This window comes from Eleutherodactylus coqui, chromosome 3, assembly GCF_035609145.1.
Source record: "Eleutherodactylus coqui strain aEleCoq1 chromosome 3, aEleCoq1.hap1, whole genome shotgun sequence".
Lineage (NCBI taxonomy): Eukaryota > Metazoa > Chordata > Amphibia > Anura > Eleutherodactylidae > Eleutherodactylus > Eleutherodactylus coqui.
This window is the reverse complement of record NC_089839.1, coordinates 315784093-315808887: the sequence shown is the minus strand read 5'-3', so window position 1 is coordinate 315808887 and position 24795 is coordinate 315784093. Positions and strand designations below refer to the sequence as shown.

The following is a 24795-nucleotide window of genomic DNA, read 5'->3' as shown; positions in this document are numbered from 1 at the left end:
ATGCAAATCAGTGTCATTTGTTAGAGGGTCTGCGGGACAGCAGACGTCCGCCCGATATCACTCAGTGACACCGCAGTGCGTCTGAGTCGTAACCAACGATGTCATTATAACGATACAGCAATCAAACATCAGCCAGGAACAGAAAATGCCGTTCTAAAAGTGCAACACTGACAGATGACATCATAAGGAACCCATGATGTCATCATAAGCTTACAACATGTGACATCATCCAGGAACACGATAATGAGCAATAGATGATGTCATCGGTCGGTGCTGTAACCATGTGATGACATCATACAGTAACAATAACATGTCATGCCGTTGTTCCTTATGTGGACCAGTCCAGAACAACAGCTTAGTTTACCATGTGGGGTTCAAGCAGCGATCTGATTGGCTGTTAAAGGAGAAAGTACCAATGAGTGAAGTGAGCTAGAGATGGGAAGGCCTGGGAACAAAACAGAAAATTTGGAGAAGGTTTCCTTTCAGTTTCTCCCCTGTGATCTGGTCCGCAACCCCCCCCCCCCCCCCCCCCTCCCCGAGTCACAGATGGATCACTGATCAGGAAAAACTATTCTGGAGAAAATGGCTTTGGAAAGAAAAACTGGTTTCCAGGCCTTCCCATCTCTGCAACTACCACTCCCAGCATCCTCTCCTCTCACATGAGTTGTAGCCATGAATAGGACCAAGAACTCATCAGTGCTGTACTCAGAAACTCCCCAGCTTCGCGGCTGATAACATAGAGCAATAGTGTCTGCAGAGATTCAGGGCGGCGCTTTATTCTTCATCCTGGTTCCTAAAGAACTTGCTAGGAGAAAGTAAAAAAACTAATTAAAACTAGGAATGTCCCTGAGCCTCCCAGTAGTCACATCTGTGCCCCCCTGTCCCTGAGCCCCCCAATAGTCACATCCATGCCTCCACCCCACTCCGAGCCCCCCAATAGTCACATCCATGCCTCCACCCCACTCCCTGAGCCCCCCAATAGTCACATCCATGCCTCCACCCCACTCCGAGCCCCCCAATAGTCACATCCGTGCCTCCACCCCACTCCCTGAGCCCCCCAGTAGTCACATCCGTGCCCCCTCCGTCCCTGAGCCCGCCAATAGTCACATCTGTGCCTCCACCCCACTCCCCGAGCCCCCCAATAGTCACATCCATACCTCCATCCCACTCCCCGAACCCTCCAGTAGTCTCATCCGTGCCCCCCGTCCCTGAGCCCCCCAGTAGTCACATACATGCCCTCCCATCCCTAAGACTCCCAGTAGTCACATCCCTGAGCCTCCCCAGTAGTCGTATCCCTGAGACCCCTCCCCAGTGGCCACATCCTCGGGTCCGGCCTGGCGATAATGACCCCTGGACATAGTAACAGCGCGGCCGGCTCCTCGCACCACCGATACATGGGTTCTAAAGTATAACGTGACCTGAAATGAGCGCGCACGTATGATGGCGGCGCTGGCACGACACTTTTAATTAAGATGATTTACACAAAGTTATCCCTTGAAAATAAAGCCGCTGTCCGGCGTCCTCGTTAAGTCCGGTAATCGCCGCCGCCCCCGTAACTCAGCGCTTGTTTAATCGGTTTGGGGAATTAGCGGCCAGTTTATTAGAGAGGCGACTTCCCTTTCTGCCGTTTTAATCTTTGCTGTTTTTACCTGCAATTAACATCTGCCCAAAGAATTACCACGTTGGCATCGCATAACGAGCCAATCAGGGCGCCTTCCTGGCTGCCAGCTGAAGCGGATCGCAGCCGTGAGACGGGCGCGTTCTTCGTTCCGCTAGTGCGGCTTCTATAGATGCCTTCATGGATGCTAGAAAACCCGGATGGTGGCGCCCGGGGCCGAAGCTGCCGCACTGGTGGTCACCCAGCCCCCTTATCCGCCCCCATCTAGTAGCGTTGGGCTCCTTCGCCCTTCAGAACCGCAGTCATTCGTCGCGGTGCAGATTCTACTAGATGATGAGATTGTTCTGCAGGAATACCGGCCCCTGCGGACAGGAAGCTTCTTGTAGTCACCGCAGATTAGATGGTGGTGCTGACATGTTCTGACAGGAAGGGGTCAGTGATTCATGCTGCTTGTGCCATATCTGACCTCCCATCACCACAGACATCTGGCCCCATCTGACCAGGAGATGTTTCTCCGCTGCTCAGTGATACAAGTTTTGCGCTCTTTTGCCCGCTGGAGTCTGTTTCTCTTGGCGCTGGAACTGGTCGCCCGCTGTTATACCATCCGTGCGGAGGATGGGATATAAAACTGAAACTGATCCGCAGAAAACTTGTCACGTGATTTCATGCCGCACTCCGGGGTCACGGAGAGAATTACCGTACAGGGGGCGCCAATCGTGAGCGGGCCGGGGGCTCTGATAAAGGGGCCATCAGAGTACACAGTGCAGACCTATACGGGCACGGTGGGCGCTGATGTCGGCTCTCGTCTTCCTCGCGGTGACATGAAGCAGCTTCTTCCTGGGTGATTGATAAGGTGGAGGCAGCGAGAGGGACGGATCGCGCCGCCCAGATAATAAACGGACGCCTCCCATCATACATTTTGTCTCCTTTGCAGCCCTGACAGCGCAACCTGACGGATGTACAGGCTGAAGGGCCACAGGATGTACAACGTAGGGCCCAACCACAGAAAGGGGACTACGATGGATATTGTCTGACCCCCAACCCCTCCCAAAAAAGGAGGATTCAGCAGAATGTATGTGCGGTCTGGTTCCATGTTCGCACAGCCGCGCCGCTGACGGATCTCCGCAGCATTCTTCCTGCTTGCCTCTGTTTGAGCAGCAAATTCATATAATTCAATTATATCATAATAATAAAAAACACAGAAAATTGAAGAATCCACTTAATGTCGAGCGCCGCTGCCACTTCAATCCATAACTGGCGCAAATGATGTTAAAGCAATTTGTTGTTACACGTCGTGTTAGCGGGAGATCGCTGCAGCTGATCCCGCGCCGCCGCTCAGCGTGCAGGAGGCTATTTATCAGGAGACACAAATGGCTAATAAAAGGCTGTACGATTATTTGTTCCACGCCGGGCCTTATTATGTCAATGTATCAACGGCCGCGGTGTGCGCACGGAGATTCTGCCGCTCGCGACAGCTGAAGTATTATTTACATGCCGCCCCCCATCATGCGGCACCGTGGGGGTCCGATGCTTTACGCCTTCTTCACACGGTGGATTTGACATTAAATCCGCGCCGATTCTGCAGAAAATTCACATCCTCAAAGTCTAAATCTGCGCCAAAGTCTCTGCAGCGCCGGTCATTTTCCTGCGGTAAGCTCATATGCGAATCCTCTGTAAATTTCTGCTGTGAACGCGTCCGAGCGTAGGTCCGCTCTACTGAAGGCCGCTGGTCAGGTGATGCAGCACTCACTAGCGCCTGCCGGGGTGTGCTGCCGGCACTCAGTACCCCGAGGTGAGCATACGCAGCTGCCTCCTAGTCAGCATTCGCATCACTGCTGCAGATCTTAGCAAGGTTTGGGATTTGGTGATGCTGCGGATTTTTGCGTAGCATCACCAAATCAAGGTGCGTTCAAATGCAGGGGTTTTTGCGCCCCCTAGGGGTCTGTCCACATGACACATTCCATCACAGAATCCGCACCACAACCTGCATGTTTTATATCCGGATTTTGGTTCCGATGTTCTGCAGCAGCATTAGGCTCGCCATCGTCGGCTGTATTATGGCGCGGTCTCTCCTAGAAGCCCCCTTATTGGCGGGAGCGGAGCTGTAGGGGGCTTCATTGTAATCCTCAGAGGCTCATGAACATTTACCAACTGCTAAGCGCTGATCGCAGGTGAACCCCCCCCAATAATGTATGGATGCGAGGGGTCCGCACTGATCATACCAGACGGACGCTTCAGGCTCTGCTCGCCTCACTGCAATAAACCGCGCGCCGCCTCAAATCCCCCGCAGCAAGAAAGACATATTGATTCTGGTATCAAAGCTGATCAAATAATTCTTGTCACAAGATTGTGGCGTAAATTGTTTCCTGGGGCGCCGCGAAGCGTTTATGGAACAGGAGGTTCTGAACAAGTGCGCCATTGTCATCCCGCAGCGGCCGCGGCCTTGAGACGCGCCGGCTACGGGGAGTTATCCTGCTTTACAGGAGGCCTACAACGGGATTTACGTTAAGTCGCGCTGAAAACCCGCCGAAGCCTCAGCAAAGCGAAGGTGTAATGAGGCTTCCAGAGAATCTCCGCATGGAGGAAGATCTGCAGGTTCAAACACGTCTTGATCTGCCTGCAGCGGAGCGCGGGGTGACAGCTGTCACCTCACCTGTCCTCGGCGGAGGGGCCGCCCGCTCCCTGCCTCGTTACCACATGATAGCTGCCGTTAATAAAGACGAGCGCGTCTACAGCGGCCCCAGAAATACTTATTACCACCTGCAAGGATGGGGGCTGCAGTCGTACTACAAGTATCAGAGCGACCCCTGCCCTGGCACGCTGTAGAGTAGACTGCGCCGCACGCACTTCATACTTGTGGCGTGCGCAGGGTTAAAAAGCCACAGATTTTCCCATAAAACAAAAAAATCTGTAAAGATGGGCTCCCGGGGTGACACCTTATATTGGGGACAGACGCTAAGGGGCACGTCACAGTTGTCAGAGAGTGATCTCTCTTGTTTCCGTTCTACTCCAGTGTCAGTCTTCACTGCAGTTCTGGCATTCTATTTGTGATCAGAGTCAACAAATCCCTCCGAAATACAGCAAGAAGTTGCAGGAGGACACAGCGGCTGTATGAAGTCATCTGTAACGAAGCTGCATCTGTGAGCAGAACCCTTGCAGGATTTTCAGCGCAGCGCCACATTGGGGGATGCTCCCGCTTTAGTAAGACGTCTTCATATCTACCTGGAAGCTCTTGTGTTTCTGTCCTACGGTGTCTAGAGCAATGTTCCCTATCATCACCTGGAAGTGAAGTGTGGGATATTACTGCGATGTGGAGGAAACGGACCCCTCTGTACTGTTTGGCGCACTGATTGCGGCGGGGAGTTTTTATTCGTTTTTTGAGGCAGAATTACAATGCACATTTTTGTCTTCAGCAGTGATGGGGTTAATTGTCTTTGCTCTGCGTCCGCTTGCCGGTGAATTTATGCCCCGCGGTGTCAGCGGCGGCCCCGCTTGTCACCGCAGTCCTGATTAGCTTTCATGTCCTTTTTCTCCCTCCCTTAAATTATAGAGGACGGAAGCGGTGGCATCTTAAATATGTCTCACTCTTCCTTTCTGCCCTGCATCATCCGAACGCACCCATTACCCTCGCCGTCACCATGCGGCGCGGAGAGGGTCGCCAGCAGAAATGCAGCTAAATTTATCATGCGCCCAATTACAACGTTAATTGGCAAGTCCCAAAAATCAATTAATTCGCAAATTTTTTCAATTAAAAATTGATATAAATCATAAAGATCTTATTAAGAAAAGGCCAAGACGGCAAGGAGTAGGCAGCGGAGGACTTCTAAAATCGAGGATGCAGCATGGCGAGGGTCTAACGCCCTTGAGTGTCTTTGTAGGAGAAGGGGGGATGTCATCAGCAGGACTGGGCTGAAGACAGATAAAAAAAATATCGAGCGGTCGGCCGGACTGCCTTGTCTCCTTATTGATCAGGTGGGGTTTTAACTTGCTGTGCAGATCCACAGTGTCAGCAAGTGCCAAGGGGCATTTTAGAAGCAGTCAACTTGGAGGTGTCACTTTGACATAAAAGGGTTGGGAAGGAACGCAGTGAAATCAGAGGCGAATACTTCTAACAGCGTCATCTGATGGAGGAAACACATGAGGCAGGAGAGGGAGACTGAGAGGAACGCCCGGCCATGATATGAGCAGGACCAGTGGGGATGGAGAGATCCGGGTGCCCCAGGGGACAAGGAGGAGGAGATCAGCGTGGGCTCCCGGGGGGCAGAGGAGGTGATCAGCGTGGGCTCCCGGGGGGCAGAGGAGGTGATCAGTGTGGGCTCCCGGGGACCAGAGGAGGTGATCAATGTGGGCTCCCGGGGACCAGAGGAGGTGATCAGTGTGGGCTCCCAGGGACCAGAGCAGATGATCATCAGTGTGGGCTCCCGGGGGGCAGAGGAGGTGATCAGCGTGGACTCCCGGGGGGCAGAGGAGGTGATCAATGTGGGCTCCCGGGGACCGGTGATCAGTGTGGGCTCCCGGGGACCAGAGGAGGTGATCAGTGTGGGCTCCCGGGGACCAGAGCAGATGATCATCAGTGTGGGCTCCCGGGGGGCAGAGGAGGTGATCAGTGTGCGCTCCCGGGAAAGGAAGTGATCAGTGTGGGCTCCCAGGAAAGGAAGTGATCAGTGTGGGCTCCCAGGGACCAGAAAAGGAGATGATCAGTGTGGGCTCCCGGGGACCAGAAAAGGAGATGATCAGTGTAGGCTCCCGGGGACCAGAGAAGGAGATGATCAGTGTGGGCTCCCGGGGACTAGAGGAGATGATCAGTGTGGGCTCCCGGGGGGCAGAGGAGGTGATCAGTGTGGGCTCCCGGGGACCAGAGAAGGAGATGATCAGTGTGGGCTCCCGGGGACTAGAGGAGATGATCAGTGTGGGCTCCCGGGGACTAGAGGAGATGATCAGTGTGGGCTCCCGGGGACTAGAGGAGATGATCAGTGTGGGCTCCCGGGGACCAGAGAAGGAGATGATCAGTGTGGGCTCCCGGGGACCAGAGAAGGAGATGATCAGTGTGGGCTCCCGGGGACTAGAGGAGATGATCAGTGTGGGCTCCCGGGGACCAGAGAAGGAGATGATCAGTGTGGGCTCCCGGGGACTAGAGAAGGAGATGATCAGTGTGGGCTCCCGGGGACTAGAGGAGATGATCAGTGTGGGCTCCCGGGGACTAGAGGAGATGATCAGTGTGGGCTCCCGGGGACTGGAGGAGATGATCAGTGTGGGCTCCCGGGGACTGGAGGAGATGATCAGTGTGGGCTCCTGGGGACTAGAGAAGGAGATGATCACTGTGCGCTCCCGGGGACCAGAGAAGGAGATGATCAGTGTGGGCTCCCGGGGACTAGAGGAGATGATCAGTGTGGGCTCCCGAGGACCAGAGGAGACGATCAGTATGGGCTCCCGAGGACCAGGGAAGGAAATGATCAGTGTGGGCTCCCAGGGACCAGGGAAGGAAATGATTAGTGGGACTATAGTAGATGATCTGTGTGAACCCTAGGTGACCAAAGGAGGTGACCAATATGGGCTCCCAAGGACCAGAGAAGGAGCTGATCAGCTAAGAAAATTACTAGTGTGGTCTCCCGAGCCGAGAGCAGATGATCGGTGTGGACTCCCGGGGACCAGGGAAGGAGAGATCAAAATGCCCCGCAGGGTGTATTCAGCGTCCATGGTCCAGGGTTGAAGAGATCAGACTAGACTATATAAGTGAGCCTACCCTCTCTGCTGCAGCGGGGCTGATGCTGATATTTGTGCCTCTCCGGATTCATCTCTGTAATCCCTTTGCTTGATTTCTGCTCTGGAGTGTTACCAGCGGGAAAATGTTCTACCCGGTAACTGGCTGGCGATCCCCGATCCCCGAGCATCAGATGGCGGTCGGCTTTACACAGACCAGCGTTCACATTGGCCGCATTTTTGTCTACATATTTCTTACCACAAACAGAAGTGGATCCAAAGATTTCATTACTTTCTTCTAACTGAATCCGAAACGAAGGAGCTAAAAATATAACGGATACGAGGACTGAAAATCGGACGGCGCGGATGAGACGCAAGGCTGCGCCGTCAGTGCCCATAGCTGCGGTCCTATGAAGCTGTCCCTCACACCTCCACCTCCCGCCTGATCTGACCAGGAGGGGCTTCAGAGCGCGATCATCAGCGTCTACTCTAATGAAAAAACTAAAGAAAAAGACTGTCAGACAAAGGGTTACCGGGCCGCACTTCACTTTCTTTCCACTAGGTGGCAAGATTCAGCACCTTACAAGCTGCTCCGATAAGACCGGTGACAGAGCCCTGGACTAGTAGGCGATGCTACGATGGAGGTCTGGATGGGTCTGCGTTACCTGCCGCCATCACCAGCTAAAGCCCTGCTCAATAAAAAGGTGGTTTTGCTGCAGTTTTTGATGAGGTTGTCGTGGAAACTGCAACCGCTGAGGATTGCATCAAATTGTAGCAACGTGAACCGCGCTGCAGCCGTCCGTGAATACACTGAATGCGGCTAATCTGTGTGCAAGAAAGTGCGCAGATTTCTGTTGCAGCTCACCATTAACCCCGTGTTGGAAATCCCCGACTCGGACGCCCTAGGGCGAGGCTCACACACTGCAGGATCTCCACAGTAGATCCGAAGAGGATGAAAATCTGCAGTGAAAATTGACATCCAGCACATTAAAAATCCACACCACATGTCAGCGCCACTGTGGATTTTACTCAGATCATTTCCGCACCGAGATTTGTTAAGGGGGTTGTCCAGTTGTAAACGATTAATGACCTATCAGCGGGATACATCATCGATAGCAGATTAATAGGGGTCTGTTGCCAATCAGCTGTGTGCTTGTGCACTGAGCCGATTTCTGCAGGAAGTAGACAGCTCCGATCTCACTGTGGTGGCCAGGCTTGGTATTGCAGGCCCAGCTCGCTTGAAAATGAATGAGAACTTAGCCTGCAATACCAAGTCTGGCCACTGCAGTGAGAATGGAGCTGTCTACTTCCTGCAGAAATCAGCTCACTGTATGAACATATTGATCCAGCACACAGCTGATCAGTGGGGCTCCTGGGTGGCGGACCCCTGACGATCTATTATTGCTGGCCTGCCCTGCTGGTAGGCCATCAGTAGTTTACAACTAGACAACCCCTTTAAAGTCTCATCCGCATGGCAGCTGCTGTAAATGTTGTGGACGTTATGTGTAGCGATTCTGCCGCATCCCCTAAGAGGGGCGCAGTCTGCGGTTTGTGGTGATGTTTGAGGGTCTGCTGGCACTTACAGGCCTGGCCGAAGCATCCAACATGAAGTCCAGCGGGTTTTATCCTTCTCCCTCCCGGATCAGATCTGCCGAGTCTGGTGGAAGTTTTTCTTTCCCACCAGTTTCCGTTCTGCGAGCATTTAGTGCAGTTCTTGTAGGGGATGAATGCTCCGTGTGAAGAGCCCTTCTGTCCGCCATGAGTTACGAGGAGGAGCGGGGAGCGAGCGGCGGTTGCCAGCAGCTCCTTTCCTGCTCGTGCCGGGCGCTGAAGATTCATGGCCTGTGGAGGTGTAGAGCCAAGAGCGGCTCCATCAGGTTCAGGTGCTTCCTCTGCCACTCAGCGATGTGAAGCCGCTGCCAACGGCTGACGCAGCACTTTCCGCTCGCAGCTTGGCGGCTGACATGTGCTGGCAGAAACATGGAGGCACACGGGGGTGGGAGATAAATGGCCGTTCCCAGAGCAGAAGATTTGGTTGTTAAATGAAATGATCCAAAATTGTCTTTCCATCCCTGCCAGCCTCCGTGAGCCGCTGAGAACGCCTCTCCTGGCCGACCTTATCCTCTGCGCTAAATCTGCAGGTTAGGAGCTGGCACGGCCGGGTCAGGTAATGTCTGCCACCTTACGGGTGATTGACACTATTCATATGCCCCTGTACACATGGGGACAAAGAATACCAGAGCGGTCCGCGCCATAGTCATCACTGTGGTGGACGAACCAAGAGCGTGTCCTGAAAGCAGCACAAATGTAAACTGTCGTAAGGGTCAGAAGATCTGCCGCAGGACCCTCAGAGGTCAAGGGGCACGAACAGATGACCGGAAATACAGCGAGGCCAGAGCAGTCGTATTTTAGGCCCTCTAACGGCCAATGTGTGGATGGCTGTCTAATGCCAAGGCCATGGTGGTTACTTATGAGCAATGATTTGGGGGTAATAACCTACACTCATGGCCCCTCTACTACACCCCCGGGCTCGCAGGATTGGCGCCCCCTGTATGGTAATTCTCCCCGTGACCCCGCAGTGCGGCATGAAATCACATGACAAGTTTTCCATGGATCAGTTTCAGTGTGAATCCACATTAGATGGAAGATCCAGCGATCGGAGCGACTTCCAACGAGGCCGGTCATCGGTGCTGGACTAGCCGGGGTCTCACCGCCAACCGCAGGGGGTTTCTCGTGTAATGGTGTGGGGGTATACTGAGAATGGCGCGATCGAGGAAAACATCCAGCGAAAGGGGATCCTGCGGACAGAAACAACCTTAACACTGAAAGGGGTCGGAGGAGGATGTCAGGAATCATTCTGACCAACAGGCTGCACAGTCAGCTGAATACAACGCTGGAGCTCCAACTAACGTGTCCGAACGCACAACTCGCCGTTCCTCCGCACGGATGGTATAACAGCGGGCGACCAGTCCCAGCGCCATTGTGTCTAAGAGGAACAGAAATACTCCAGCGGGCAAAAGAGCGCAAAACTTGTATCACTGAGCAGCGGAGAAACATCTCCTGGTCAGATGGAGCCAGATTTATGTGGTGATGGGAGGGCAGAATTTGGCACAAGCAGCATGAATCGCTGACCCCTTCCTGTCAGCCGGTCAGAACATGTCAGCATCGCCATTTAATCTGCGGCAACTACAAGAAGCTTCCTGTCCGCAGGGGCCGGTATTCCTGCAGGTTTCATCGCCGAGTGCGATCTACGATATGATGAATCGCTGCGGTTCTGGAGGTGAAAGGAGTCCAACGCTACTAGCCGGGGGTCCCTAATAAAGGGGGCCAGCGCTCTTCCAAGTGCGACATTTCAATGGAGTGAGCCTCAACTGCAGAGGTAGATTTAGGGTTAAAAAAATTGTGTCGCTACCTGCGCTGCAAAAACTTACCCTAAATATTTCGGGGTGGTAAGCAAAATGGACCCCTAAAATCTGGCTTGGCTCCAGCACTGGAAGGGTTAAAGAATCGGCCGGAGAATTTCTCCTTTTTTTTTTTCAATTTCCATTTTTGGCTTAAAGTGGGAGCTGCGAGGAAAATAATGCAATGGGTGAGACATTCCGGGAGCGCCGCTGCCGCGTGTTAAGTACTTGAGAATCTCATATCTCCGCGCGGCCGCCGGCAACACATCTGCCTAATGTCACCGCTTAAACAGCCTTCCCATTTTACATGCATTCAAGTCTCATTTGAGGGAAATGAAACGGTATTATTAAAGGGAGATTTTGCCCAAATGGCCTGAATTTGACATGTCAGCTTCAATGAGGCTGCTACATATGTAACAAGGCGCGGGGCTGCGAGGCCACAAACCTCTTCGGAGAGCGAGGCCCTCATTCTGAAATTAAATTTGCATGTGGCATTCCCAGCGTCCTCGGCTCGGCGCGGCCTGTCACTGGCGGTCTCTCCGAGCGGCACCATCCTGCACTCCTTCCCCAAGTTGGAACGAGTCTCTTTAATTTTAACGAGCTTTGGGTGATAATCTATCTGAGGCAATAATACCGGGGTGACGGGAGCGGGCGCACCTGTGAGCTCGCCAACGCGTCCGCGCTTCTCATTATCGTTACGGTTATTGGAGTGTCTCCCCGCGGAGGGAGCGCTGGGATCTTTCTCGTATCTGACATCGGTCCTTGTGGGGGGCGGCTGTTCACACACTGCGACAGGCTGGGGCGTCCTGTAGGTTTTGCAGTTGGTATAAGTGTTATTTCGGATGTTTTTCCTTGTTCTATCAGCACTAATCACAGAAGAGAGGGAGCGATGAGCAGTCCGCGGACAGACCCGTGACGCCATAGTGGACACCGAGCCTCCGTCAGAAGCACAAAAACACAGACTCAAACGTTCCCCTTTAACATTCCCGTTTTAGGCCGTCCGTCCGGCCGCAGGAACATTTGCTGCGTGAAGGAAAGTCGGCTTGTGTTACATTGTTGCCGGTGGCAGAAGCCTTCCTAGTATGCTCTATTACTGGCCGGCCCAGAAGGAGACTAGAACACGGACTACACTAAGATATGCGCCCGTTACAACCGCTGCGGGCGGACGCCAAACGGAGGCCAATGTTTCCGGCTTTTAGACGGATCTGTAAAACAGTTTCTGTTGGTTTCAGTTCGCCGTCCGTTTATTGTAGACTGATGCCCAGACATAGATGTTGGCAGGGCGGGTCACGCCGCGCGGTTTGGCTCACTTGTAATACGGCGCTGCTAAGATGCCACTGTTCATGGAGAATAAACACACTGTAGATTATCATCGCCCGCCGGCTCCTCCAACTGCGAACAACATCTTGTAGGCTGTCCCCAGAATTGTGCTTCCTCCCTCACTCCAAATACATATCTGCAGACTGTGAGCCCCCTGGGGGCGGCCGGCTGGACCGCGCGGCGGAGTATGCATGCGCTATGTAAATAACAGACATTGGTTTATTCACGTGAATGATGTAGAAAAAACCCCAGACAAGTAATGGGGGTATTAAAGGGGCTTCTCCCCTGTCCACCGGATAAGGGATGAGACCCCCGCCGATCTGCAGAGTGGGACTCCTGTAGGGGGCGCTCCTCCCCGCAGTGACGTCGGTATGATGGATCTCTGGCTGCACGTTCCAATGAGGCTGATAGAAGTCCCGGGGCCGCCTGGGGGTCCGCAGTCCATTGGAAGTGAACAGTGTGCTGCAGTAACCCGCAGTGACATGGGACCCCCATCTCTAGATCGGCGGGGGTCTCGGCAGTAAGAGAGGGCATAACTCACAATCTTGGAACAACCCTGTTTCATAGTCTGGCCTTAACGTTATTCCTGCGGATGCACAATGGATGAAGCTGCGCGCCGCCCCGTATATGAGATGCATCGCGGCTACACAGACATATACAGCGGGGCCGAGCTGGCATCATTTACGCCAATCTCTGATGCAAATGATCCATAAATGCGTCCGTCCAGAGCGGCCACGCCCCACCTGAACAAGCCACGCCCCACCTGGACAAGCCACACCGCACTTTTTGGAAGCCACAAAGACCAGCGGAGCAGTCAAAGCAAGCCTTCTGCAAAATGTAGCATTTTTTCCCAGCAGAATCTGCTATAAACGTCCCCAATCTTTTTCCCTGTAATGGAGGGGGGTCTGCTCCGCCGGCTATGGAGGGGGGTCTGCTCCGCCGGCTATGGAGGGGGTCTGCTCCGCCAGCTATGGAGGGGGGTCTGCTCCGCCAGCTATGGAGGGGGGTCTGCTCCGCCGGCTATGGAGGGGGGTCTGCTCCGCCGGCTATGGAGGGGGGTCTGCTCCGCCGGCTATGGAGGGGGGTCTGCTCCGCCGGCTATGGAGGGGGGTCTGCTCCGCCGGCTATGGAGGGGCGTCTGCTCCGCCGGCTATGGAGGGGCGTCTGCTCCGCCGGCTATGGAGGGGCGTCTGCTCCGCCGGCTATGGAGGGGCGTCTGCTCCGCCGGCTATGGAGGGGGGTCTGCTCCGCCGGCTATGGAGGGGGGTCTGCTCCGCCGGCTATGGAGGGGGGTCTGCTCCGCCGGCTATGGAGGGGGGTCTGCTCCGCCGGCTATGGAGGGGCGTCTGCTCCGCCGGCTATGGAGGGGCGTCTGCTCCGCCGGCTATGGAGGGGCGTCTGCTCCGCCGGCTATGGAGGGGCGTCTGCTCCGCCGGCTATGGAGGGGGGTCTGCTCCGCCGGCTATGGAGGGGGGTCTGCTCCGCCGGCTATGGAGGGGCGTCTGCTCCGCCGGCTATGGAGGGGCGTCTGCTCCGCCGGCTTTGGAGGGGCGTCTGCTCCGCCGGCTATGGAGGGGCGTCTGCTCCGCCGGCTATGGAGGGGCGTCTGCTCCGCCGGCTATGGAGGGGCGTCTGCTCCGCCGGCTATGGAGGGGGGTCTGGCGCGGGGGTCCCCCGATGACATCATTACCAAACCTATTGTTCGCATGTCACATTTCTATCATCTCCACCGCAACATTGTAACTAATTTGTAGCAACATTATTTGCCGTGTTCCACGCGTGTCGCGGTCTCGGGGCACCTCCAGCCGGACGAGCGCCAGCGCTGCGAAGTGAGGTGCGGCCGGCACCTCATTAGATGTTAATGAAGCTCTTCCCATACGACGCATGAGGCGCGGGGCGGTTAAAGATGCCCCCGTGAAAGTGATAGAGCGCTCTGGCCTTTGCTGTAGATTAGCTTCAATTGCCTCAGTGCATGGAATAGATTGGATGTTATCTATCACGCCGCGGCCCGGGTCGTTATTTAATAATTAATAGAGACTTCTTATTCTCCTGTGCCTGCTAAGGAGCTGATTGCAGCGCGGCCGGCGCCCGTCCCTCGCCTTCCTAGCGGCGCGCTCACTTGAAGGAATAACCCCATCCTTTCTCATTTGTCAGCGGGATCACAATGGGAAGTTGTCAGGTGGAAGATTTAGAGGTTTTGCTGTTTCCCATTAAACCCCAGGATGGCCCCCTCCTCCTGCGCCCGGCTACCTTAGCGTCTTACCTCTCACCAGCGCTCTCTCCGTGCCCCTCACTTCCTTGATGGCTTTCTGGAGGCCCTAATTGCTTCTCTGCATTTAAACCAGTGGGCTAATTTGCAGCGGCTCTTTATTAGGTTGGATGAGACCCAAATTACGCCATCAATTACACACACTCTGTCTGCAACGCTCATACGAGGTGTCAAAGGGGGAGAAATGAGAGAAGGGTCTTTCCATAAACTCAGACCCTCACATTACCCCTTGACTACATAGCAGAACTCGTTCCCATCGCACGGCCCGCAGGGACGGAATCTGCAGCCTCGGCCCCCATGGACTACGACTCCCATCGGTTGGTCCATTGCTGCTGCTTGCACTTCCTCATATGAAAACAGATTCCATACGGCGACCGCAGACGGCGCTAACGAGCAGGAAAGATACACGATGCAACAATATACATATTAGGGCCCTTCACACAGGATGGGACTGTGAAACCCGCAAGTCTGCCGAAGAGCCACAATTAAGCCACTTTCACTCCAGCGCTGTGACCTCCGGCTACAACAGTGGGGCTAGGTGAGATCAATGTGGCAGCATGTAAAGGGTTCACAGAGGGAAGGCGCTCGCTCTGTGATGTCAGTGGCCCGCCGCCATGTCATCACAGAGGACAATACTTTGCCATCGCAACAAGACAATGGCGTCCGGGCCTGCCATGGCCTACAGTCGCTACTAGTAGGGCTAATACATTGCAGAACAGAAGTACTTTGGTGTAATACTAGAGCAATCCCAGATCACAGATTCAGGCCCCCCATAGTATATATATATATAACCTTCCCCCTATTGTAAACCCGGCATGTTGGTTCTGGGCACATCGGTAACGGGCGGACGGCAGGTGGGCACCGCTTTAATCCGCAAACAAAACCGAGCTAAAAGGATCGTTTCTTCATTTTGCTTTAAAAGTTATTAAAAATGCCATATGTACCCCAAAATGGTAGCGATCCCCACGCCGGCGGGTCCTGCAAGAGCCGCACTACACTGTACAACTGCAAGAAAAAACATCCAAAAAGGCTTTTTATTGTGCAAAAGGGGAAAAACCTAAAAAAATGTAAAGCTAATGTTGTTGTAATCACAGCGACCCGCAGAAAGCCTGGCGCCATTCAGGGGAAAGAGCGATGGCAGAACCGATGTGTGTTGTGGCCCCGCATAATAAGTACCCCAAAGATGGCACCAGGAAAAACTAAGGGCCGCCGCGGGCGCAGGGATGGGCAGTCAGAGATGGAAGTCTCCAAATATCATTGCGTCACTATGGCCAGAATAGCCCGTCACTAAGGGGTTAAAGGGTTTGCCCCGTCTAGAAGACTCCATGCCTTAGACCCTATGAGGGTGCCTTCACACATGGCGCAATATTCTGACGTCCGCAACAACTGCGAACCCGAGTCAAAATCCGCGCGTTAGGTGGGTGGATTTTTCTGCTGGGGAATGCTGTGGCACACGGGGAAGCCCCCTTACTGAATCCGGAGCTAGTAAAGGGGGTCCTCGGGGGGCCCGGCCCATTGATGAGTGGACCCTCTGTAATGCTTCATTTCCCCTGCGGAGGCACTGCAGGACAACGACAGCTGATCACTGAGGACCGCCGTGTGATCTGCTGATTGTTAGGGACTAGAGGACCGACCAAAGCGGAGGAGGACCCCTTAACCCCTTAGTGACCAGCTTGTGAAGCCCCATGAGGGAGTTTTTTGAGGGATAAAAACCGCTGTAGAACTTTTATTACATTTTTTTCTTTGAGGAGAGGGGGTGGAACCCACTCCCCCATCCCCTCCCCCACCCCCTTCCCAGGTGTTCTGCCCTTGTTTTCGGGTTTTGTTTCTACAGCGTTCACCAGGTAAGAATCACCTGGTAACTTTCTTATCTGATCGGCGCGGTTCCTGCGGCGCGGCTTTATAGAGAGGATTTTATATTTTTTACTACTTTTGCACAATAAAAATCACATTTTTATAGAAAATCAAGTGACTGCGTTCAGAGACCGAGAACGTTTCCGCTCTCCCGGCAGCGGAGCGCTGCGGAGCGCTGCAGGTTTCCTGGTAGCAGTTTGGGGTCATGTGACTTCTGGATAGTTTTTTTTTATTGTATGTCTTGGGAGGCGAACAAAGGAAAAATAGCAATTCTGACGTTAGTTTTTTAAATAGTTTTTACGGCGTTCACCAAGTGCAATAAATAACACGCTCTTTCCGTTCTCCGCATCGCCATGACCGCGGTAACGCCTCCTATGTGCTGCTCTTTAAAAACACTTTTCGTATTTTATCCATTTAAAAAAGTTTTTTAGGAATGAAAAAATTTAATTTGTTAAAAGATTATTTTTTTTTAATTAAGCTTTATTAATCTTTTTTGAAACTATTTTTCAGCCCCAGAAGAGGAGTAGTAGATGTGATGGCTGCACGGCATTACACGGGGAGCTGAGTGCGCAGCTACTAGAGCCAAGGCCTTCCTATGGAGATGAGGGCATCTGAGTGTTCCCGTAGGAAGCCATTGGTTCTAATAGCTCCCCGTGTGAGTGAGCCCTAAGCCTGTGACAGTAGCCTATTAGGAGGCGGGGCCTAATAGGCTGAGTTACATGGCAGGCATGCGGCTTTCCATCTGCCGTGGAAACTGATTGGTAGCTTGTGATCGCATTGCAGGGCTGATAGGCAATAGGAGGAGCCCCCCCCCCCCCAACTTGTCATGTTGCAGTTGCTATTGGTTGCAGCATGTAAGGGGTTAAACTGTCAGGATCTGAGGTTTCTCCGCTCCTGGCTGTTAGAGCTGCAGCCCCGCCGTCAGTCAGCTGAGCCACCGCTTAGAACGATGAATGTGCTCATTTAAAGCCCATTAGTGGGGTCAGTGAAAAGGCGTACTGCGGTCATGAAGGGGTTAATGACTACGTCTAATTTAGCCCGGTGAAGTTGTGCTACTATTGGTGGGATGTTCGGCCCATTTGCTCAATAATTAACCCTCTCTGTCCCCCAGGGGCGCCGCACCACCTACCTGATGTTGACTTGCAGCAGCTTCTCCAGTTCTTGCTCCATATGTTCCTGCAGCTCCCCGGGCCGCAGCAGCACCTGGCAGATGGGGCAGATCGGCGCCTGGCTGTCAAACAGCGCCACTTTCTTTTTACCTGAGGAGCACAAAGAATAGATGGTTAGGGTCAGATCTGCAGCGGCACGGACGGGGTTAACGGAGGCGCTACTATCAGTATATGAGGTGCGTGTACATACATGATATACGGCCCCCCTCATTATGCTGCCGTCAGTATACGGGTGACAGCCGCCCTGATGGAAGCGTGCAATAAAAATGCAAATTGCCACTAATTAAGATGTTTATTGTAAAACAATGCTGATCTTAATGCCAACCACGTGGCGACTGACGCGGCAAGACTGTGCGCAGGAGGCCATAAATAAGAGCCCCCCTCAGCGCCTGACGCCCGCGCTCTCCGGAGGCGCTCAGCCACACATGATCTGTGCTTATCGCCACCGCCCTTTTTACACGCAACATTTACCTTCAAATAATCGCTGAATCGGGTGAAAATGAGCGCTAATCAGCGGAACCGCGGCCAGCGAGGAGCCAGAATTGGTTTATTACATGCAGGCACAAAAGTCATTGTTCGTTGCTTGCCAGTTCTTCCGTGTAAAAGGCGATCGTTCAGTCGTTCGCAAACCAAACCCCGAGCTGCCCTGACTAACAGCGGAGGGACTGAGCGAGCTGCGACAAAAACGGCTAAACGTCTGAGCGTGGAAACTGACAGCGTCCGAAAGCAAATGATGCTCATTAAATACGTCAGTGCTCCATGTGCAAGGACCCGGACACGGCGGCGCTGCCAGCGGGGCATCACAGTGCTTGTTGGCACTCTCAAGAGAAAAGCTGCATCCGAGCGCAGCGTGCAGAACCCGCCATCAGTCCAGGGGATCAGCGACACAACTAACGCGATGCTACACGAGGCACATTTGGCATTGAGGGGTCAGTAGGGGCTGGAATGGAAGCCATCTTGGTTTTACCAACCTTCCCGCAAGCAACGGAAATGGAATAAGAAAAAAAAAACTCCACCATTTTTATTCCGTGTTTTGGAGACTCCACGGCGCTGCTTCACCACGGGCGGGATTTGACCGCAATCCGCACTGCAGCATCGGCCACTGGAGCTGCGCCGCCCCGCACGCCTTCATGCGCATCTCATGGGACGTTTAACTGCAGGTAGAAGTTAGGGGTTTTCCATTCTGCATCGAAATCCACGGGAGCACTTAGATTCCCGTCAGGATGTTTCTGCCCGCCGGCCCGTCACACGAGCGGAGTGTATTTGTGGAGTGAATAGTGGTTTTTGCGCACACATCGGCGTATTTTCCCGCACAAGACATGTTTATTGGCACCAATTACAATGCCGAGTCGTCTGCGTTCCATAGCAGTCCTTTTTCCTGCACAATTGCGCAGCGTATCCTGCGTCTCCTGGCGTATCTTGGATGCATTTGTCCCCCCCCCCCCCCATTGACTTCTATGGGAACATTGGGTGCGCAAATGTGCAGGAAAACAGAGCGCTGCATTTTTAATTTTTCTGCACGTGTGAACAAACCCTCTGCGTATTTTATGCGCAATCCGCCCGTGTGAAGGAGCTGCGGGTCGTGTTCGCACATATAGGCGCTCCGTCCGTCGCGGCACCTGGCGCATTTTCACTGTGAATTTCATTCATTGCACGGTGATAGGTGGAGTCGGCGGCGCGGCCAGCAGCGGTCTGCGGCACTTTACACGTGGATCTGACTTTTGGAAAATCTGCATTTCTGCAACAAATGAAGCGTGCCGTGGACTGGACGCCCCGCTGCGGCCTGCTGTGATGCGTGAGCGCCCCCCAGGGCTAGGATCGCACAGTGCATCTTTGCCACAGATGTGATGCACAATCCGCAGTAATCGCCCCATTTCCTTGGCGCCCCGTGTGAATCTGTGCGCACAGAAAGAAGCGCCGGCACTACATGGCGGATTTCACAAGCATAAAAACAAAACTGCGGCAGAAAGATCCGAGGGGGATGCTGAACATCTGCAGCGCGAACCGTGGAAGCGAATCTCCCGGCGCTCCGGAAACGGTCCACAGCGGAACTGCCACACGCTGCGAATACTAATCCACAGCATGTTAGTCTGACGGATCTGTGCTCTGAGGAGGTGAGCGCTGCTGTGCAATCCGCCAGGAACCAGGAAATGAGGCGTCGCTAAGAGGGACACCTGTGGTCACCCCGTGGTCGGCGCTGTGATGGGCGGAGCTACACAACTTCATTCCCATCTACTTATCACAAGCGGTTTTCCAAAATATGGGAAGTTAATTTTTGAAGATTTTGCGCCTTGTGATGGCGGACGAACCCGCTGCTTCTGCTTCCGAGTCGACAAGGCGATATTTACCATATATTAGAAGTCTGCAGACCTTGGTAGAACGGCCCCCCGATGTCCGTCCGCCCGCAGCCGGACCCGTTATCCTATAGCAGGGCTGCGCAGTCCTACTACATCCGCGGTGTATAAGATGGACTCCTGCAGCGGCCACAGAAGTAGTCAGGCGCTGCGGGAGGTTTTAGACCGCAGCTCTCCGGGACGACCGTCCTCCACAAACACCAATATACCTACACATATTTAGGTCATGGGGGTGCCGATCCCACGCCATTCACCACAGGTCTTTGACAGCTGACCCCCGCCCGGAACAGCCTCAATTAGCGTGAATACTGATCGCAGCTATTAACCCCTCAATTCTGACAGCAGCTTTTAACCCCTTAAGGACCAAGCGTAGTCCTGGGCTTTAATCCAGGCTGATAGCAAAAATATGGCACGGGATTAAAGCCTTTGCTGGATGGGTCCTCGGTTGTTAGTCACAGCTGACAACCCAGAGGAGAAGGAAAAAGTGGTTTTTAGCGATTCTGCCTTCTCCTTTCCCGAGTACATAGCACTCAATAAATGCTATGTACCAAAGAGTGAAAGTAGAAGTATTTCTTCCCCTACGTGAGACGGCGGTTACATGACCACCAGGTCCCCCTATTACAGCAGACCCCGATTAGCTCTGTCAGTGACTAATGTCCCTATGGGGGATGTTTCTCCTGTAACTGGGGCTCCTACAGGGGGAAAGTGTGAAATAAAAAAAAAGGCAACATGTAGGACACCCGGAGGTCTTGTATGCCGTCATGCGAGACATAGAGGGTAAAACCACCTGTCTGTGAGGTGTGTGATGATGTCATGGGGGCTCTGAGCTCCGCCCCGATCACATGATGGTGACATCATCACGGGTCCTGTAAGCACACGGCTGTTGGTTTAGGACCTGTTACCAGCGCCAATCCCTTTCACTATACAATCTTAGTAAGTGGCGCATTACTGGTACTAGTACACAAAATGACCCCAAACCGTCGCTGTATGCGTCCTGTATTCCAAAACAAAACGAGTAACGCAGTTCTGTACTTTATTTTAGCATCAATTTGCTAATTAGAAAAAAAAAATTATTTAAAAAATATATCTTCTAGCCCCAAATATCACACGAAAAACCACAGCCGGGAGCTGAAGGGGAAAAACCACCCGATGGGGAAAATCCCTGCAAAGCGTCTGGTCCTTTAGGTTCAAAACAGTCCGCTCCTTAAGGGGTTAAATGCCCCGATCAGTATTTGGGGGTCGAAATCGCCTGCATTGGACCCGAAATAAAACGACGAATCGCACCAGCTCGCAGCGCAACCTCCTGTATGGATGAGATCCGGAAATACAAAGGCATAAACAGTGCAACAAAATGGCGGATAGTCAGCGCCGCCATCTTCACAGCTGAAGGCCGCTTTCACACAACCGGGAAAATCGCACGAAATTTCTGAGTTGTGAGACGCACAAATCATGTACGAATACGAACCCCATTCTTTTGAAGAAGAATCGCGCCACGTCCTATCTTTGCGCCTTCCTCCGTACGGTGCGCGAAGAACGAGCGGGGGTCTCCAATAACCGGACCACCCCTTTAATTAAAGTCTCTTCCGGATGCCGCTGGCGAGACATCAGATTTTTGCTGTATACCTCTCCTCGCCGTAAACGGACGGCACTTTGTGTCGGCTGCACTGCATACAGTTACACCAAAGAGAAGCCGCGCAAATCTACTGATTGACTAATATATTAGCCAGCGCAATAATATTACTACTACAGTGATGGGCGGAGCTACATCCTCAGCGGCCACCGAAACCCCAGCGCAATAATATTACCACTACAGTGATGGGCGGAGCTACATCCTCAGCGGCCACCGAAACCTCAGCGCAATAATATTAATACTACAGTGATGGGCGGAGCTACATCCTCAGCAGCCACCGAAACCCCAGCGCAATAATATTACCACTACAGTGATGGGCGGAGCTACATCCTCAGTGACCACCGAAACCCCAGCGCAATAATATTACCACTACAGTGATGGGCGGAGCTACATCCTCAGCGGCCACCGAAACCCCAGCGCAATAATATTACCACTACAGTGATGGGCGGGGCTACATCCTCAGCGACCACCGAAACCCCAGCGCAATAATATTACCACTACAGTGATGGGCGGAGCTACATCCTCAGCGGCCACCGAAACCCCAGCGCAATAATATTACTACTACAGTGATGGGCGGAGCTACATCCTCAGCGGCCACCGAAACCCCAGCACAATAATATTACTACTACAGTGATGGGCGGAGCTACATCCTCAGCGGCCACCGAAACCTCAGCGCAATAATATTACCACTACAGTGATGGGCGGGGCTACATCCTCAGCGACCACCGAAACCCCAGCGCAATAATATTACCACTACAGTGATGGGCGGGGCTACATCCTCAGCGACCACCGAAACCCCAGCGCAATAATATTACCACTACAGTGATGGGCGGGGCTACATCCTCAGCGACCACCGAAACCCCAGCGCAATAATATTACCACTACAGTGATGGGCGGAGCTACATCCTCAGCGGCCACCGAAACCCCAGCGCAATAATATTACCACTACGGTGATGGGCGGAGCTACATCCTCAGCGACCACCGAAACCCCAGCGCAATAATATTACCACTACAGTGATGGGCGGAGCTACATCCTCAGCGACCACCGAAACCCCAGCGCAATAATATTACCACTACAGTGATGGGCGGAGCTACATCCTCAGCGGCCACCGAAACCCCAGCGCAATAATATTACCACTACAGTGATGGGCGGAGCTACATCCTCAGCGGCCACCGAAACCCCAGCGCAATAATATTAATACTACAGTGATGGGCGGAGCTACATCCTCAGCGACCACCGAAACCCCAGCGCAATAATATTACCACTACAGTGATGGGCGGAGCTACATCCTCAGCGACCACCGAAACCCCAGCGCAATAATATTACCACTACGGTGATGGGCGGAGCTACATCCTCAGCGGCCACCGAAACCCCAGCGCAATAATATTACCACTACAGCGATGGGCGGAGCTACATCCTCAGTGACCACCGAAACCCCAGCGCAATAATATTAATACTACAGTGATGGGCGGAGCTACATCCTCAGCGGCCACCGAAACCCCAGCGCAATAATATTAATACTACAGTGATGGGCGGAGCTACATCCTCAGCGACCACCGAAACCCCAGCGCAATAATATTACCACTACAGTGATGGGCGGAGCTACATCCTCAGCGACCACCGAAACCCCAGCGCAATAATATTACCACTACAGTGATGGGCGGAGCTACATCCTCAGCGGCCACCGAAACCCCAGCGCAATAATATTACCACTACAGTGATGGGCGGAGCTACATCCTCAGCGGCCACCGAAACCCCAGCGCAATAATATGACCACTACAGTGATGGGCGGAGCTACATCCTCAGCGGCCACCGAAACCCCAGCGCAATAATATTACCACTACAGTGATGGGCGGGGCTACATCCTCAGCGGCCACCGAAACCCCAGCGCAATAATATTACCACTACAGTGATGGGCGGAGCTACATCCTCAGTGACCACCGAAACCCCAGCGCAATAATATTACCACTACAGTGATGGGCGGAGCTACATCCTCAGTGACCACCGAAACCCCAGCGCAATAATATTACCACTACAGTGATGGGCGGGGCTACATCCTCAGCGGCCACCGAAACCCCAGCGCAATAATATTACCACTACAGTGATGGGCGGAGCTACATCCTCAGTGGCCACCGAAACCCCAGCGCAATAATATTACCACTACAGTGATGGGCGGGGCTACATCCTCAGCGACCACCGAAACCCCAGCGCAATAATATTACTACTACAGTGATGGGCGGAGCTACACCCTCAGTGACCACCGAAACCCCAGCACAATAATATTACTACTACAGTGATGGGCGGAGCTACATCCTCAGCGGCCACCGAAACCCCAGCGCAATAATATTACCACTACAGTGATGGGCGGAGCTACATCCTCAGCGGCCACCGAAACCCCAGCGCAATAATATTACTACTACAGTGATGGGCGGAGCTACATCCTCAGCGGCCACCGAAACCCCAGCGCAATAATATTAATACTACAGTGATGGGCGGAGCTACATCCTCAGCGGCCACCGAAACCCCAGCGCAATAATATGACCACTACGGATTTTCTCGTAAACATAACGCCATTCCTTCTGGTTCCGCTCCTCGTATTCGCACAAAATTCATCTGCAGATAGAAATGTTTAGGGTCAAATGGCACTAAATCATGAAATAACGTAGAATGTGCGGACGAGAGGAACCAGACGACGGAGGGCCGCGTTCACACTTGGCGGTTCTTGAGAAAAATGCAGAAAGAAAAGTCCCGACTTCTTCGCTGCGGTCCAGAACCGCACAAAGAGCACACCGAAAAACACAAAGTGCGACCGCGGCCCTGGTGCTGCGCAGTGACGCGTATAAGGAAGCTGCACCTCGCCAAGCCCTCCGCTGCGCATCCAAGCCACGGTGGAACACGAGGCACAGGTCCTTGTGTGCGACGGCGCGGGCGGCCGCCAGGAATAGCCCGGATCGGACCCATTCAGCACTATTAATAGCCGCAGCCTCCGGTAATTGACAATGAGGCGCAAGGTTTTAGCCTTTTCCTAAATAAACAAGCCCTTGTTTAGAAGCAGAGGATATCCTGCCGTCCGCGGCGCTGCCAACCGCCATAATATAACATAACCAGACAGACATACATGAAACGCGACAGCAGATAACGACCACTCAGCGGGCTTAATTTGGCGATTTCTCCTGTCTTGCAGCATGGCGGTCATGCCTGTAAGCGGAGGTTACATTATCCGCCGCCGGATCTCCAGGGGTTGCTCGTGTTCATGCAATCCTGCTTTAAATAAGATGTTTAGCGAAGCTGCGCCGGCGTGTCAGCCAAGACGCACGCTCAGCTGCCAAATTCCAGACGGACAGAAATGGAGCGACGCTGAAAAATACTAAATAAAGATCTATTGTGGCTCTGAAAATAGCAACCGCTGCAAAACAATGGGGGGGCACATACTTTACCGGGAGATCCAACGTCAGATCAGCCAGAACCGCCAGGGAGGC

At 53.4% G+C, this 24795-nt stretch overlaps 1 protein-coding gene across 4 annotated transcripts in view; it reads right to left on the bottom strand.

Annotated features, from left to right (window-relative positions):
• RNF220 (ring finger protein 220) overlaps positions 1–24795 on the bottom strand; it is a 235369-nt gene that overhangs the window by 75869 nt on the left and 134705 nt on the right. For all 4 annotated transcript variants that reach the window (XM_066597999.1, XM_066598000.1, XM_066597997.1 and 1 more), the window contains exon 3: positions 17292–17421. In XM_066597999.1, the coding sequence (XP_066454096.1) occupies positions 17292–17421 (130 nt within the window). The remainder of the gene's footprint in view (positions 1–17291; positions 17422–24795) is intronic.